The following is a 17,932-nucleotide window of genomic DNA, read 5'->3' as shown; positions in this document are numbered from 1 at the left end:
AGTGGGAGGATTAGTGCCTTATCATTGGTATCAGTGGCAGGAATAGTGCCCCATCATTGGTGTCAGTGGGAGGAATAGTGCCCCATCATTGGTGTCAGTGGGAGGAATCGTGCCACATCATTGGTGTCAGTGGGAGGAATCGTGCCACATCATTGGTATCAGTGGCAGGAATAGTGCCCCATCATTGGTATCAGTGGCAGGAATAGTGCCCCATCATTAGTATCAGTGGGGGGAATAGTGCCCCATCATTAGTATCAGTGGGGGGGGTATCGTGCCCCATCTTTGGTGTCAGTGGGAGGAATCGTGCCCCGTCATTGGTGTCAGTGGGAGGAATAGTGTCCCGACATTGGTATCAGTGGGAGGAATAGTGCCCCATCATTGGTATCAGTGGGAGGAATAGTGCCCCATCATTGGTATCAGTGGGAGGAATAGTGCCCCATCATTGGTATCAGTGGGAGGAATAGTGCCCCATCATTGGTATTAGTGGGAGGAAAAGTGCCCCATCAATGGTGTCAGAGCGACGAATCGTGCCCCATCATTGATGTCATTGGGAGGAATAGCGCCCCATCATTGGTGTCAGTGGGAGGAATAGCGCCCCATCATTTGTGTCAGTGGGAGGAATCGTGCCCCATCATTAGTATCAGTGGGGGGAATAGCACCCCATCATTGGTATCAGTGGCAGGAATAGTGCCCCATCATTGGTATCAGTGGGAGGAATAGTGCCCCATCATTGGTATCAGTGGGAGGAATAGTGCCCCATCATTAGTATCAGTGGGGGGGAATAGTGCCCCATCGTTAGTATCAGTGGGGGGGAATAGTGCCCCATCGTTAGTATCAGTGGGGGGGAATAGTGCCCCATCGTTAGTATCAGTGGGGGGAATAGTGCCCCATCTTTGGTGTCAGTGGGAGGAATCGTGCCCCGTCATTGGTGTCAGTGGCAGGAATAGTGTTCCAACATTGCTGTCAGTGGGAGGAATAGTATCCCATCATTGGTGTCAGTGGGGGAAGGAATAGTGTTCCATCATTGGTGTCAGTGGGGGGTGGAATAGTGCCCCATCATTGGTGTCAGTGGGAGGAATAATGCCCCATCATTGGTATCAGTGACACCAATGATGGGGCACTATTCCTCCCACTGACACCAATTACACTTGCTGACCCCTGTTCCAGTATGGTGCTGCTGCAGCCAGCATATGTGGTTGCAGCAGCACCTCTGCACGGCACACTTACCGGCCGCTCCTTCACTCGATTTTCGTGGGTCCGCTCGGCTCCGCCTCCTCGCCGGTGATTGGCCGCCTGTGTGCCTTTTCTGACCTACAGTTTTGGTGGCCAATCACCGGTGAGGAGGCGGAGCCGAGCAGCCGCGCGAACATCCAGTGGCCGAACTGAGTGAAGCAGCAGCCGCGCTTCCTGGACTGGATCGTTGTGGGACTGGGACCGGAGCCAGGTAAGAAACAGCAGCCCCTGCCCACCCCTGTACTTAGTGTCCCTTCCGTTGGAAGGGGGGGCGGCGGCGGCACTGCGCCACCCCCTTAAAAAGGCCCTGAAACCAAGTGTCAGCATGCCGTATACCGGCGTATAAGACGACCCCCCGACTTTTGAGAAGATTTTCAAGGGGTAAAAACTCGTCTTATATGCCGGAAAATACGGTACGTTGTTTCAAGGTGCAGATGGAAACAATTAGCCATCGCTGCTCTTGCTTGTAACTTTATTAAACTTTAATTCCAACTCAAAAGAGTGTTATGAGTGACTTGATCCCAAAGTCATACACATACCTGAATATAGTAAAACCAAGTTGCAGTTAAAGTACAATTATTCCAACATGGGATCATCATGGTTTACTAGCTGGTGCATGTATTTTGATGCAGCAAAGCTTCTTACAATCACATTCAGTTTGACATACAATGGAAGGGAACAAAGCTGGTTCACTCAGAATCTTGTGTATGGTTAGCCAATCAGCTTCTATCCTCAACTTTTCAATTAAGGCTTAGCAATAAAACCTAGAAGCTGATTGGTTTCCATGCAGACATGCACAAGACTAAGTAAACCAGCTTTAGTAAATAAACCCCACAGTCTCCAGTCCATGCTCTCCCCAACAAAGGGCACACTTATGTCCTCTCAAATGGCATGGTATTCAGTTTCTCAGCCTTAGGTCTACTTCCTTTCACTGTCTTTGCAGAACTCTCTTTTTACCCAGTAACCATTGCCTTTTCCTTCAAAGGAATAAATATTTCCTTCAGTCATATAACAAAACCTCGGTTAAATGCTATTGCTTAACCAAAAAGCTGTAAGCCCCTCTTGCATGCACCATTACAAAGAAAATAGTTAAGGATAGTTACTATTTAAAGTTAAACTGTCACAAACCTGAGCTATTCCATCTGAGAACGATGGAAAAAAATGCACAAGCAGAGGTTACATTCAATGAAAAACAACATTTTCCAAAAACGTCAGAGATATACACTACTGTGCAAATGTTTTAGGCAGGTGTGAAAAAAATGCTGTAAATTAAGAATGCTTTCATGAATAGAAGTGTTAATAGTTTTTTTTATCAAATAACAAAATGTAAATTAAATAAACAGCAGAAATATCTAAGCAAATCAAAATTTCATGTGACCACCCATGTGACAGGATTAATTCATCTAGATACACTTGCACACAGTTTTTGAAAAAACTCAGCAAGTAAGTTGCTCCAAACATCTTATAGAACTAACCACATATCTTCTATGGATCTAGGCTGTCTCAAATCCTTCTGTCTCGTCATGTAATCTGAGATAGACCCGATAATGTTAATATCAGGGCTCTTTAGGGACCAAACCATCACTTCCAGGACTCCTTTTTTTCTCTTTACCCTTAAGATAGTTCTTAATAACATTGGCTGTATGTTTGGAGTTGTTGTCCTGATGCAGAATAAATTTGGGGTCAATCACATGCTTCCCTAATGGTATAGCACAATGTATTTGCCTGTATTTCTCAGCATTGAGGACACCATTGATCCTGATGAAATCTCCAACTTCATTTGCAGAAATACAGCCCCAAACTTGCAAAGAACCTCCACCATGCTTCACTCCTGGTACAGCCAAATATTTCAAATTTTGACTCATCAGTCCAGAGCACCTGCTGCCATTTTTGCTGCACCACCTATGTTTTCATGCATAGTTCAGTTGCTTAACATTGTTTCCAAGTTGGAGTTATGGCCTTCTGGCTGCAATTCCTCCATGAAGACCACTTCTGGCCAGGCTTCTCTGGAAAGTAGATGGATGTACCTAGGTGCAATTGGTTTCTGCCAGTTCTGTGCTGATGGCACTGATGGACATCATCCACTGTCAAAGGGAAGTGAACATGATGTGTCTTGCCATCTGCTTTATTAAGATTCCTTGGCAGACCACTGAGTCTACGGTCCTCAACATTGCCCATTTCTTTGTGCGTCTTCAAAAGAGCTTAAACAGCACTCCTTGAAACCCCAGTCTGCTTTGAAATCTTGGGAGAGACCTTGCTGATGCAGTGTCTTATTGCTGTGCTCAGTATTGCCATGGTGTATGTGACATGAAACTGTCTTCCACAATGTCAACTTATTAGCAGAGTTTAGCTGCTCCTCAGCAAGTTTAAGCCTGCTACACAGCTACTTCTGTTTCAGTTAATGACTGTGTTTCAACCTCCATATGAAATTGTTGATAATCAGCACCTGCTTTGTATATTTGGTTATTCATGCACCTGAGTGTAATCTTACAAAATCCCTGACTTTGTACAAGTGTGCACGTGTAAGAAGTGATGCTAGGTTGAATAATATTAAATTAAAATTTTTCGTCTGTTCTCTCACTTTGCATTTTGTACATTGATACAAACAAATAATTAAAAAATATATTTTTGAAAGTATTTTTAATTTACAGCATTTCTTCACACCTGCCTAAAATGTTTGCTCAGTACCAAGGACGGACTGACAACTCATGGGGCCCCCGGGCAATAGGGGATCATGGGGCCCATGTGTCCTTACCCACACTCAAACCACACCCAAAAAATCCTATGAAAGGTACCAGAGGCATCTCATGGGGCCCCCTACTGACCCCGGGCCCTCGGGCAGTGCCTGAGTTCCCGAATGGTCAGTCCGCCCCTGCTCAGTACAGTGGCAACAGTGATTACATGCAGATCCTAATTTTTTGTCATCATGTACACTGGACATTTTTACAGCTGCTGTTTTTGGCTTTTGACATTTTTTCTACAGCCAGTAAACTCCCCAGCATGTTATCCTATGTGTCCATGCACACATAGACTGTAGTCAATGTTTTTTGGTTCTAGAGGGTTTTTTTAGCTGTAAAAATGCTCTAACGCTGAAAAACGTGGCAAAACATGGTAAAACACTTTAAAATTGCCACAGACCAGTGTTTTTGTACTTTTTTGACCAAAGAAAATTTTTTTTTAGGGTGGAAAAAATGCTTGAAAAAGCGAACGCGGGAAAACTCTGCTGAACACGGCATAACGCCGCTAAATGCTAATGCAAAAAAATGCTAAAAAAAAGCTGAAAAAATTACATTTTTAACGTGACTTTACACAGCTAATGTTACCAGTGTTATCAAAACATCCAGTGTGCATGGAGCCTTTTATGTAAAAGCTGCTCTTTTCCCTGTCTCCTTCCAACTCCAGAGTCTTCTTATTGGTGAATAAGGCTGTCCATAACATTAAAACTACAGTTAATAAAATTGCTAACTATAGTTAAACACTAGGAATAGCGAAAGATTGCTAAACAGAGGGAACAAATGGCCCCTATGGAGTAAATTACACAAGTAGCATGAACTAGTGATTAATCTCCTATCATTCCACAGTGCTCCAGTTGTATTTTATTGTTTGCTAATATATGTTACTTCTGTACCATATTGTGCATGTAACATTAGCTGAACATGTATCTGGATCTACTGATCATTTTGACATTTTCACATCAAAATCTGATTTTGCAATTTTTAATCAAATGCTCAGATTGAATTGTACAGGTTTGTGCTAGTCTTTACTCCTCCTTCAGTGAAATGCTGCTACTCTTTTCCTATTGTGCTCGTATTTAAAAAGAAGAATAGGAACAACCCATGCCTTGGAAAACCCAAATCTCACCAGTGGTATTCCTGAGAAATCTAGGAAGCCTGTAGGTGATTTACCTTTGATTTATTTTCTAATACTTTCCCAAAGAAATGAAATATCTGTTTTGGCTGGACTATTCCTTATTTTGGAAAGTACCTTTCAGTGTGTGAGTTATGGAAGAAGTCCATGAAGACTACTGTTTATCATGCTGCCATCTTGCATTTACAGTAAAGATAAGCACAAATTCTGCCTTGGAAGCAAAATATATAATAAACATTTAACAGGGAAGAACATTCCCAATATGAAGATGCAACCTCCCTCCTGGAAAGAGAATCAAGAACTTCACACTATAATACACAAGGTACTAGTTGTTACTGAGCAGGCAAGAAGTATTAATCATAATGTACTTTTAATTATTAATCAGAGGTATGATAAACTATCACAGTTCACAAATTACTGTACTTTATTCCTGGCACTTTCTGTTAATTACCTAACACATATCTAAAACATCCATTATTAATTACTATGCCATTTGCTAGAAGAAATAACAAACTCAACCAAATATTTCTTCTTATCCTAATACAAAATGCTGTGATTTATCATATTCCCACAGCTATTACATGAACTACAGAAATTACTAAATAACAAAAAAGTAAATTTTTTTAATTATAATGTGAGATTATCGGGTTTTTGTTTGTTTCTTTTTCAGGAAAATATGTATCATCATCTGTTATAATAAACAACAACTTTAACATATCAAAGTTGCCCTAATCCAACCAAAACTTTTCTTTGTTTTAGACTATGTTGTTTTAGAATAAGTATGGGGTTTGGAACCTTTGTCAGGTTTTATTGCTCTCTGTTTCACCATTTAGGTAATTTATCTTCACTTTGTGTCTCAGTGACACCAGTTCAAGAAATTAGGGGTATGGGGGTTCTCAGAACAAGAAGACACAGCCAGTAATAAAAACTTAACACTGGTTTTAACTATTTTCCACTCTACCAAGATTTATTTCTTGGGAACCGTGTCCACAGTGGACAGATTTCCCACCACTTTCTGTCCCTCTGTTCTCTTGTCAGAAAGTCAGCAAGTTAGGTAAAATTTATAATGGGCACACAGACAGTATTAAAAACCTCAAAGTGTAAACAAAGAGAAGTAGGTACCAAACCAAATGGTGGAAGAGTACTAAATACTGTTCACAATTCAAGCAATCCCTCTTCATCAGAGCTAAAAAAACATATGAAGACATAAAAAATAATAATAAACAATAATTATAGGAACTTGCATCCATGCATGTATGAATATAACACATACTGTATAAAAGATGTAACTTTTCTTTAACAATCTATAGTAAAATGCAATCAACGATTTGGCACATTAAGATGATGTGTATAAAATGAGAAAAATGCAGTTAAAAATACATAAAATAAATAATAAAACTGCTTGTGTGGTTCCATTTTATGGTATATTTTATGCACATTTAATAACACCTTTTTTGTTTTTATACACATATTCTTGTTTCATATGTCAACTCATTGCTTGTTTCTTACCATGGTTTATTATAAAAAATATACATATTTTAATATTTTATAGTCTGTAATATTAGGTAGTTCTGGAACATCAGCCAATTGAGTGTGTAAAAGAAAGTAGTCCTTTCATTGGTATCTTCAAAAACAAGTACATGGAAAGAGCTTCCTAAGCCAAACATAAAGCAAAACAGTGCACAGTTCTGATACAAAAGAAAGAAGCACATTGCAGGCTCACCGTCACTCTTGGTCCAGTACTGGGTTAGGGTACCTCTGAGTATCAGGGTACCAGACAAGCTGCAGGGATTCAGCAATGAGCATCTCAATTGCCAGAGGTTTCACCTTGCTCACAACCTGTGAAACAATCTACTCTGCCTCATTAATACAGATGCTGATCCCTTCTTGCTGCCTTTGCTGAAGCCTAACCCCTTTAAGACCAGAATCCTTGTACTCAAGGTTTGAAGGTTCTTCCATCCCAAAACTCTTTGAACCTCTAAAGTTACGGATTTCTAATAGGTACTTGTCAATTCACAGAGTACTGACAATCGGTCCTCTCTTTCCAACCAGACTATTCTGGAACTACTCATCCTGCATGGGCGAGAATCCCTGAGCACTCATCCTTCAAGCTGCCCCACTTATATACATATACATATATCTATATCTATATATATATATATATATATATATATATATATATATACCTGTCTTTCATGACACACTCCCAGTGTCCTGTATAAGTCATATTTGCATGAACACAAGTTGATATTCTTCTTTATACCTGATTTTTGCTCTGATGAAGGGGGCGTTTGGTGCCCATATCTACACATGTCCCTTCCAGGTATCCATTAAGTGAGACCTGTGTGTTTGAAAGCTGTCTTAATAAAGGCAGTGTGTTTGTTTGAAAACTTCTTTGTGCTTGATTGCTTGAAGTATTAAAATCCCAGCTCTTCTCAAATATTATTTAAGAAATAAGAACCAGACAGTTTTTTCAAATCTGTCATACTCTATCCAAAAAAAAAAAATATTGGCTGAAATTGGACTTTAATGACTGAAGTACAGCTTAATGGTTCAATGCTGATTCTCGCTCTAACATGATAATTAGAGATGAGCGAATTATTCAAAAATTTGATTCGGCTGATTCGCCGAATTTGCGTTAGAAATTCGATTCGATGCGAATTTATTCACTGCAAATTTAACTTATTAAAAGGGTTTCTAGGCTTCAGAGAGCCTTTATATTAGTGCAGAACACTGTACCTTTAATTTAAATGCCCTTGGAGTCTGCTGGGGAAGAGAAATAATACTGTCAGTCAGTATGACATGCAGATGAGTGCCGTCGATCTTAGAATCACCGCACACTTCACTCATTTGGGCAGTCACGGGGCACGACGAAGAAGAAGAACAATGAAAAGAAGAATGAAAAGAAGAAGAAGAATGAAAAGAAGAATGAAAAGAAGAAGAGGAAGAATGAAAAGCAGAAGAAGAATGAAAACAAGAATGAAAAGAAGAAGAATGAAAAGAAGAAGAAGAATGAAAAGAAGAAGAAGAAGAATGAAAAGAAGAATGAAAAGAAGAAGAAGAAGAATGAAAAGAAGAATGAAAAGAAGAAGAATGAAAAGAAGAATGAAAAGAAGAAGAAGAAGAAGAATGAAAAGAAGAAGAAGAATGAAAAGAAGAATGAAAAGAAGAAGAAGAAGAATGAAAAGAAGAAGAATGAAAAGAAGAAGAAGAAGAAGAATGAAAAGAAGAAGAAGAAGAATGAAAAGAAGAATGAAAAGAAGAAGAAGAATGAAAAGAAGAAGAAGAAGAATGAAAAGAAGAAGAAGAAGAATGAAAAGAAGAATGAAAAGAAGAAGAATGAAAAGAAGAATGAGAAGAATGAAAAGAAGAAGAAGAAGAATGAAAAGAAGAATGAAAAGAAGAATGAGAAGAATGAAAAGAAGAAGAAGAAGAATGAAAAGAAGAAGAAGAAGAAGAATGAAAAGAAGAAGAAGAATGAAAAGAAGAAGAAGAATGAAAAGAAGAAGAAGAAGAATGAAAAGAAGAATGAAAAGAAGAAGAAGAAGAATGAAAAGAAGAAGAAGAATGAAAAGAAGAATGAAAAGAAGAAGAAGAAGAATGAAAAGAAGAAGAAGAAGAATGAAAAGAAGAAGAAGAATGAAAAGAAGAATGAAAAGAAGAAGAAGAAGAATGAAAAGAAGAAGAAGAATGAAAAGAAGAAGAAGAATGAAAAGAAGAAGAAGAATGAAAAGAAGAATGAAAAGAAGAATGAAAAGAAGAATGAAAAGAAGAATGAGAAGAATGAAAAGAAGAAGAATGAAAAGAAGAATGAAAAGAAGAAGAATGAAAAGAAGAAGAAGAATGAAAAGAAGAAGAAGAAGAATGAAAAGAAGAATGAAAAGAAGAAGAAGAAGAATGAGAAGAAGAATGAAAAGAAGAATGAAAAGAAGAATGAAAAGAAGAAGAAGAATGAAAAGAAGAAGAAGAATGAAAAGAAGAATGAAAAGAAGAAGAAGAAGATTGAAAAGAAGAATGAAAAGAAGAAGAAGAAGAATGAAAAGAAGAATGAAAAGAAGAAGAAGAATGATAAGAAGAAGAATGAAAAGAAGAAGAAGAATGAAAAGAAGAAGAAGAATGAAAAGAAGAAGAATTCCAGTACAGCAAAAAGTGTATCTGCAGAGAGCTCCGCTATTTCTGACAGCTCTCTGACAGTTCCTTCACATTTACAGCGGTTGAAACATTGTATCTATTTGTTTCCGAATAAAAACATCTGTATCCTAAATGGAAACAAATAGATACAATGTTTCAACCGCTGTAAATGTGAAGGAACTGTCAGAGAACTGTCAGAAATAGCGGAGCTCTCTGCAGTGACACTGATCGGGGAAAATTTGATTCGTGCATCCGAAGTTTGCTAAAATTCGGATTCGGTGCGAATCGAATTTTTCCTAATATTCGAAACGAATTCCACTTCGCCAAGTTCGATTCGCTCATCTCTAATGATAATGTCTACATGGGCTTTGAAACAATACAAATATGAAAATGTGTGATCCCAGTCTCTACAAAAAACATAAGTCAGTTCTTCTTGAGCTTACTGAGGACACTTGTATGGCAGGAATTAGTCTTCATTTCAGGCGGGTCAGTGACGTCACACTTGGGTACATCCTTCTGGTCTTTGGAGAGCATGCCGGCTTCAGGCTTAGTGGAGCAGCAGTGCTTCCATCAACACTACACACAGCTGTTTATATTGGTGCTGGTATTTGGCACAGCTAAATGTAAGTGCTATTTTACATGTAGTGCTTTTTTTTATACTAAATACATATACCACACTCTGAGTGGGTTCTAGTGCATGTGGCTTTGTTTCCTGATCTCTGCCAATTGTTTTTGTGCAGAGAGGCCTAGGTAGCTCTGTGACTGGTACAATCTGAGCCTGTAAATAAGCATATGTTGAGCTTCTGGTACAGGGGTCAAGATCTTCTGGTGAGTGCGCATTCTGCTATTAAGTGGTGGAGGCACAGCATGATTTAAAGTGGACTGCATGGTGCGGAAAAGTAATAACTACTGTTTTTCATGTTGAACCTTGACTCATATTGGAGATATGGACTTTATATATGACTTACGTTTGTTATTTATGTTTTGACCTATTTACATAGTTCAGTGTCACAGATGTGTCATTTTGTATGGCATTGTGTTTAGTGCTCCTTTTTTATACATATAGTTGCATACTAAATGTTTGCTTTTAGATGTGATACTGCTACACAAGATCTAGAACATTTATACATAAGGTCAAAGGGGAGAACAATGATAGTAGACTGGAAGAAAGTAGGAGCACTAATAGCTAGACTGGAGGCTGCAGAGTAAGCAGTGGTTGCAGAAGAAAGACATTTTTTTTAAATATGGGAGGAAGTAGAGTGGGCACAGAAATGAAAGACATGAAGTACTATACCTGAGAGAATATAAGGAGAAGAGACTCAAAAGAAAAGAATTGTGTTAGTGATGAAGGAGTGCTAAGGGACTAGTTGGAGAATGGGAACAGAGGTGGACAGTAAGGTTACCAAGTAACCTTGGTAAGAAGGGGAAAAAATTATGCAGAACAATGTATTAAAGGCAATCAGGGATGAGCAGACAGGGAGGAGTCTGGAACATAGTAATAGCAGCCCCAGTTTTCCCCAGATTTCAACTAATCACGCGCACTAAAGGTTCCGGGGGTATGGGGTTGCCAGACTTTAAAAAGTACTATTACTGTACTCACATTACCAGAATCATAGACTGAAATTGTCAATCCACACATAGACACTGGGTTTCCCCCTGAAAGCTCCTACTCTTTAGCCCCTTTAAGATTCTCACCATGGCTGTCAATGTCTACACACTCAAAACATTTGCTGGCTCTTCCCCTAATTGGTGCGACTTTAGATGCATATCATGATCTTGTGAAGGTTGAGGGCTTTGCGTCCTCTCCAGGTTCCCTCTGATTCTGGTGCACGGGTCGGGCCTGCCTTTGTTGGCGACTCACTGTTTTAAGCAAGGGGAAGTTAGGTCCAAAGGTGACGCTTCTCTTCCATACTGGACTTTTTTTCCAATACACAATTACTTGACAAACCACAGATGGAAGGCAGCCTTTTCCAGACCTCTTATGACCCTAGAAGCGCTATGTCTGAAAGGGAAACCCATTAACAAAACCACCTCTTTTGCCTATTCTTGGCTTCAAAACAATCCCTCTGCCACCCCCGACAATTTTCAGGTTGGGAATCAGCCTTTCAGGCAGAGTTCTCTGATGACCAGTGGAGAAAAGCTTGCATCTTTGTTCACCAATGCTCCATTAGCACCAGGACTCAAGAAATCTCCTAAAAATTGTTAAAGCAGTGGTACGCTATGCCAGACAGGTTAAAGAGGTGGTTCCCCCAGACATCGGGCTTATGCTGGCACTGTGAGTCAGCTGAGGGACCCTTGTTTCATATTTGGTGGCAATGCCCATGGCTCAAGCCATTTTGGGATGATGTTCGAGAGCTGATCTACTATTACGGGGACTGCATTGCCATTAACCCCTGAATGTTGCCTCCTTCCTTCATATTTCTGTGCGTTCCCTGAAATCGTACAAGAAATCTTTGGTGCGGCACCTTTTGAATGTGGCTAAGTCCTTAATTCCCAGGCACTGGAAGACCGCTCATACCCAGGGGCGGACTGACAACTCATGGGGCCCCCGGGAAATTGTCTTCTGCTCATACACTTCTTTATATCTACCTTGACATTTGTACCTGCAAATTGTAAATGTTTTAATATATGAACGCTTCCTGCAGAATAATGTTGTGATTATACTACTGTGTTTGCTCCAAAACTAATTTTGTATAATTGTGTACTACATGATATGATACTATGTCATGCCTTCTTGCAGTTCATTTCTGTTCATATGTTCTGCTTTTTGTCTGAATAAAAGCCAATTGTTAAAAAAGTATATTGTGTATATCCAGCATCCTGTGTTTTCCTTATGCCAGGGTACATGGACCTCATTAAGCACATATCAAAACAATACAAAATTAATTCCAAAAAATGGACCAGGTCAATACAACATCTAGATTAGCAGTTCCTTACAGGTCAGGTTTTCAGGATTTCTTTCACTGTGCACAAGTTTTTATGAAATGAAAGATGCTCCTCAGTGGGACAGAATATCCCCAGAAACACAGTAAAATTTGCAAGTGCTGCAGGTTCAATATATATTTAAAAGAGAAATAATGTAAAAGCTTTTTCAAACCTTATGTTTCATTCTACTATATGCATTTTTTTGATTTGATATGAATCTTGTGTGAAGCAATATCCTATCACTGCATTTGCCATTTTATTTTAGACCTTGTCCCTTTTGATGTTTTGCATAGAATGTTTAAAAAAAAAAATGTCAGGAACAGAAGCTTTTATTTTGAGCTTTAGGGATCTTAGCTGATTTAGTATGCAATTGACTTTCAATGTCGCTTTTCCATCTTTTTCTTGTTAGAAACCAAAACAATTTATTTGGTATATATTTTCTTTTCATAAATGTGAGATTTCATTTTCTAACTGAACCAGTGCAGTTTTGTCTATCTGCATTTCTGAGCTTGATAAATAAGGCAGAGTAGACAGCAGAGTCTGCTCGTTGTACTGATAAGGCCTACAAAATAGCGCAATAGTCTGAGCTTTTTAATTCTGAGTGATATTACAAACATTGCTTGTGTGTTTTGAATATGGATGAGTAACCAAAGGGATGCTGATATAAACAGTGTAATGCAAAATATGAGCAGAGTATGTAATAACAGTCGTTATGTTTGAATATCTCTCATTTAGCAATCCAAATGGGGCACAGTCTCAGGAAAACAGATGGCCAGCGTTCACACTCGATGAACAACATTACCTTATGTTAGACACAGAAGACTCAAAGACAGATCGGAAAATGCGTGCCAAGCAGTGCAGATTCTGGAACAAATTCTATCCCAAAATACTGCAGATAACAGGTAAATAACAAACGAATGAAATATTCTAAATAAGGTGGAGTTTATAAAACCACCGTACCTTGAAGGAAGAGAATATTGTCACAACAAATTAATTTTTAAAGAATATACATTTCTCTAAGGCTTGTCTTGTTTAAAAATCCAAATGTTTTGTTTTATAAGGAATGCAGTGTTGTAGTGAAAGTAGGGAGCAAAGCAACATCACACACCTACTGAGCGACATATCAGACTGGATGTCACTCCACTTCCTTAAATTGAACCTCTCCAAAACCGAGTTTGTCTTCCCCCCAGCCTGGACACCACCCCCCATTGACTTCTCCATCACATCCAACAACACTACCATCAAACCCGCCCTGCAGGCCAGAGTACTAGGTGTCATTCTGGACTCCAACCTATCCTTTCAACCCCAAGTCCAATCTTTAACAAACTCGTGCAGACTCCACCTCCGCAACATCGCCAAAATACGCATGTTCCTAACCCCAGAAACCACTAAACAGCTCATCCACTCCCTCATCATATCACGACTCGACTACTGCAACTCCCTCCTCACTGGCCTGCCTCGCCGCTGGCTATCCCCGCTTCAGTCGATCCTGAATACGGCTGCCAGACTCATTCACCTTTCCAATCGCTCTGTCTCCGCCACCCCCCTCTGCCAATCCCTCCACTGGCTTCCGATTGCGCAACGGATCAAATTCAAAATCCTAATGCTGACGTACAAAGCTGTCCACCATACTGCCCCGAACTACATCACTGACCTAATATCCAAGTACCGCCCAGCACGCACACTCCGCTCCTCACAAGACCTCCTTCTCTCTAGTTCCCTGGTCTCCTCCTCCCATGCCCGCCTCCAGGACTTCTCCAGGGTGTCACCCATCCTCTGGAACGCCCTGCCCCAACCCATCAGATTATCACCTACTCTCCTCTTCTTTAGGCGCACCCTGAAAACCCATCTCTTCAGGGAAGCCTGCCCCACCCCCTGCTAACTTGCCGACCTCCTCCACTCTTCCTACCACTCCATCCCCCACAGCTATCTCCTCCTGTGCCACCATCCCCTCCCTCCTAGATTGTAAGCTCGAAAGAGCAGGGCCCTCAATCCCCTCATGTTTTGCATTGTATTGGTATTGTTCTGTCACATGTTCTGTCCCCCTTTGTAATGTACAGCGCTGAGCGAACTATTGGCGCTTTATAAATACTGTATAATAATAATAATAATAATGAACTCCATCACATTTTTTTCAGTGTGCCTAAAGACAAATTAAACAGTAATGGCCTTCATGAAACAGAGCTAGGGGGAACCTAAAAATTCATATTTCCAGACAAGATTTAGCTGCTTAAGTCCAAAAAGGTATAGGAACTGTAAAAAGCCTAGCATATACCCTATTCTGATAAGCAGGTTTTGGTTGGATATAACTTTTAAGGAACAGCTGAAGAATAAGGCAAACTGACTAGTGATGTGAACCTTTCTCGTTAGCTGTTCATCGGTGGCACATTCATAGATGCTGAAGACTACAGTGGTGGTAGTTTGATGTCATGATGAGGGTCAATACCAGGCCCAGGCCTGCAGCTCTGTGTTCCTGGTATTCCATAATAAAAGAGGCACTGCTGAGTGACACATGATGGCAGAGTCAGAAATTTAAAAAGGGTATTGGAGAGCTTTAAAAATTGAGGAATAGTGAGTAGGGGTAGGGGTGTTTTTGTCTTGTGTCCAGAGCTGAGTGTTAGGCAAAGCCTAGCAGCAGAAAATGCATTGATTATACATTATCACATATGGAAAAGAGAATTCTATTCAGATCTTCCTTACCCTTAGCCTTACATATATCATGTTGCTTACTGCAGAAGTGGTTTCATCACTTCTATAAGTCCACCAGTTTGATGATCTAGCTCTGACTTCTCAGATTCTCTTTTGTTCTTCTGTCAAGCTTTGTAAACTGTTTTATTATTTTTTATTTTGGAGGTGTGTTCTTAAATGGAGGACAAAAGAGAGCTTTGTGTATGCTTTTACTGCAATTATTTGTGCTTGTATATTTTGAATAATGACTTGTATGCTATTTTTATTTACTTAATTTTTGTATTAAAACCTGTTACAAGGGCAGTTTATTTTAATCAGAAGTGGAACGGAACACAGTAATCTTGCTTTATTAGAGACAGGATCATTTCTGTCTAGGATAGTCATTTCACATAGATTGATGAGGTCAGTGTCAGTGACCTTATCACTAAGAAAGTAAACAGGTGGCAATAATATATCACACTGTGTCCTTCACTGCCTTTCAGGATGTGAATTCCTGAGTGGGATTGGAGTGTTACATTGGACTGAATTTCTATGAAGTAATTAACCAGATCAATTATGTATGGAGACATATGTTTAATGATGTTTATGTTTCTATTGTCACAGGTGTTATTATCAAAGGCTCTTTTATTATAATAAATTCCCACTGAGAGTTGCTAGGGATAACTGCCCAAAGACATGGCCATTGTTGTGTTTATGCTATTTCTAAGCATGATTCCCAAAGCATTCTTACTAGTTATTTTAATTTAGGGCAAAACCAAAACATATTAATGTGGTGCTGGTAATATTGCAGAAAAGATATTCTGGAGAATTCTTCTTTTATGGAAAAAGAGAAAGGAAAAAAAAATAAAAAATCTATTGCACCAAGCAATTTACTATAACTGTATTTTATGACCTAGGGAAAACAATTAAAAAAAGTATTCAAGTATATTACCTTTATCTGTAGGTATTGTTTGAGTAAGGATCTAGCATTTGTCTAGTCAAATATGATGAAAACGTCAACAATCTCCATGGTGTGTACTTACTTTTTCACATGACCAAATCAAGGCCACACATCTAAAGTAAATGAAAACTTGCAAAATGGAGTAAATAGATTCTGATTTGAAATACTGGGGTGTGTTGATAATAATAATACCAAATTTTTTGTTCACTTACAATTCACCAAAAGCTAAATAAACAGCTTTTAAGTTTTTAGATATGTTAACCACATTAGATGTGAGCAAAGGGAAAATGACATCTAAATAATAATATCTAAACAAAAATACAAATGGACAGTCCCAATACCAAGGTTTTATGCACAAAATATACAACAGAGAATTAAAATCACGCAAGGTAAAACATGTCTTTTTTAGAAAAACTTTTTTCATTTTCTTGGCTGTCTGTATTGTTGAAATACAACAATCTCAAAGTCACTAACACTCATTTTTTTTCAATTAATGTAAACACAGATTTAAATTTAGATTAATACACTAGTTGTAATCTTTTTTTTCAGGAAATATTGATGAAGTAGAACGACAGTGGAAGGCTGAATTCCATCGCTGGAACAATTACATGATGGACTGGAAAAATCAATTTAATGATTACAGCAGTAAGAAGGAAAGCTGCACTGGTCTCTAATTAATAGCTTTACCCTTTAAAGAATTACCATATTGTGATTAGTAGGTACAAACATACTGGTGGTCATTTAAAGAGACCCTGTAACCAGAACATTCATTTCAGCAATACTATTACTATAAGATTACAGGTGCATTTAACATGTTTTATGCATGTTGTGTACTTGTAAACGCCTTCCTTGTGCAGACATCCAAATGACCTTGGCCTGGTACTGGGCACTGCCATCTTTTATATGATGTCAGCAGCCCCAGCAGAGTCAGAGCTGTCACTCACCCTACATAAAAGCTAGATAAAAGTCTATGCAGGGAGGTGGGGGATTGGCTGAGGACCCTGGCCAGCACAGACAGTAGTTAGATACTCCCAGAAGAAGAGAGGGCTATGATGTGTAAGCAGGAAAGGGTTTGTGCTTGGAAATTGACTAGTCAGATGTTCTAATAAGTTTAAAGGCACATTGCAAGTGACAAAAAAATAAGTTATAGAAAGGAAAAACAACCTAGGTAAGCATTTTAAATACCTGATTTTCCTGTGCGTTTATCTGCAATGTGTTTATGTTGGTGACAGGGTATCTTTAAATTTGGAAATATTGTGAATAGTATGTGAATAAACATTTTTAGTTCTTATCTAGTGCATTTCTTAAAGCTGAACTCCAGGTAAAGAGCTAAATATATTGTTGCAATACACATAGGAGGAGTCTTTGGTGAAAAGATTTGTAATTTTTTTCAAGTCACTTTTGTAACTCACATATTTCTGCATACAACAGAGATAGGAGGGTGACAAGACTTTCTTTCATAGAATTAACATGTACAGTGGTGTGACCTCCTCACCCACAGCCTATGGATTGGACAACAAAGTGATACGTCATCAACTCCACTGCTTACTCCACACTTTCCTCCTGTCATCTTGTTCCCTGTCAACATTAGTGCAGGCAACAGAGTCTGATTGGCTTATGGGGCTGAACCCCCTCCGCTAGCTGCTGTGAAGGGAATGGAAGGCTGATATCACAACCATTTGCGGTACAGCATACTAGTGCTACTTGAATGTAATATGCAGCTGAATTAAAATTAAATTTCAGCCAAAAGCATTTTTTTGTGTTTGTGTTGCTTTTAGAAATTTCCCCTTTTTTGCTCTCTATTGAAACTATTGTCAACAGTAAGTGAGAAGTGGGGGGAATCCTCAGATAGTGAGGAAGAATTAGAAGCAATGTCAGATTTTACGGATGACCATGGCTCCATCAAACACTACAAAAAACAAATTTGGCTGGGTATACATTGTAGAAAGTGTTTTTATGGCTGCCCAAAGTACAGCTATAGAATTATTTAGATAAGACAGTTTTTTATTATAGTTTTGCAATCCATGAAACTCTGATTCCTTGATAAAATTTCAGCCACACAGAGAGGTTCTTGAGTTCACTCCAGTTTATACCTAGATACATCTGGTTCTCTAAGCAAAAATGTTGTCACAATTTAGATTCATAACA

At 39.0% G+C, this 17,932-nt stretch overlaps 1 protein-coding gene across 1 annotated transcript in view; it reads left to right on the top strand.

The window, feature by feature from the left end:
- Nucleotides 1-17,536, top strand: part of BCHE (butyrylcholinesterase) — a 91,142-nt gene extending 73,606 nt beyond the window's left edge. The window contains exons 3-4 of the mRNA XM_089675457.1: nucleotides 12,892-13,058; nucleotides 16,334-17,536. Coding sequence (XP_089531583.1) covers nucleotides 12,892-13,058; nucleotides 16,334-16,458 — 292 coding nt within the window. The 3' untranslated portion in view covers nucleotides 16,459-17,536. The remainder of the gene's footprint in view (nucleotides 1-12,891; nucleotides 13,059-16,333) is intronic.
- Nucleotides 17,537-17,932: the final 396 nt, after the last annotated feature.

Source organism: Staurois parvus, unplaced genomic scaffold (assembly GCF_062004578.1).
Source record: "Staurois parvus isolate SC_StPar_1 unplaced genomic scaffold, SC_StPar_1.0 ptg000155l, whole genome shotgun sequence".
In the NCBI taxonomy this organism is placed as follows: Eukaryota; Metazoa; Chordata; class Amphibia; order Anura; family Ranidae; genus Staurois; species Staurois parvus.
Note: the sequence above shows the minus strand (reverse complement) of the source record. Positions and strands in the feature narration are given on the sequence as shown.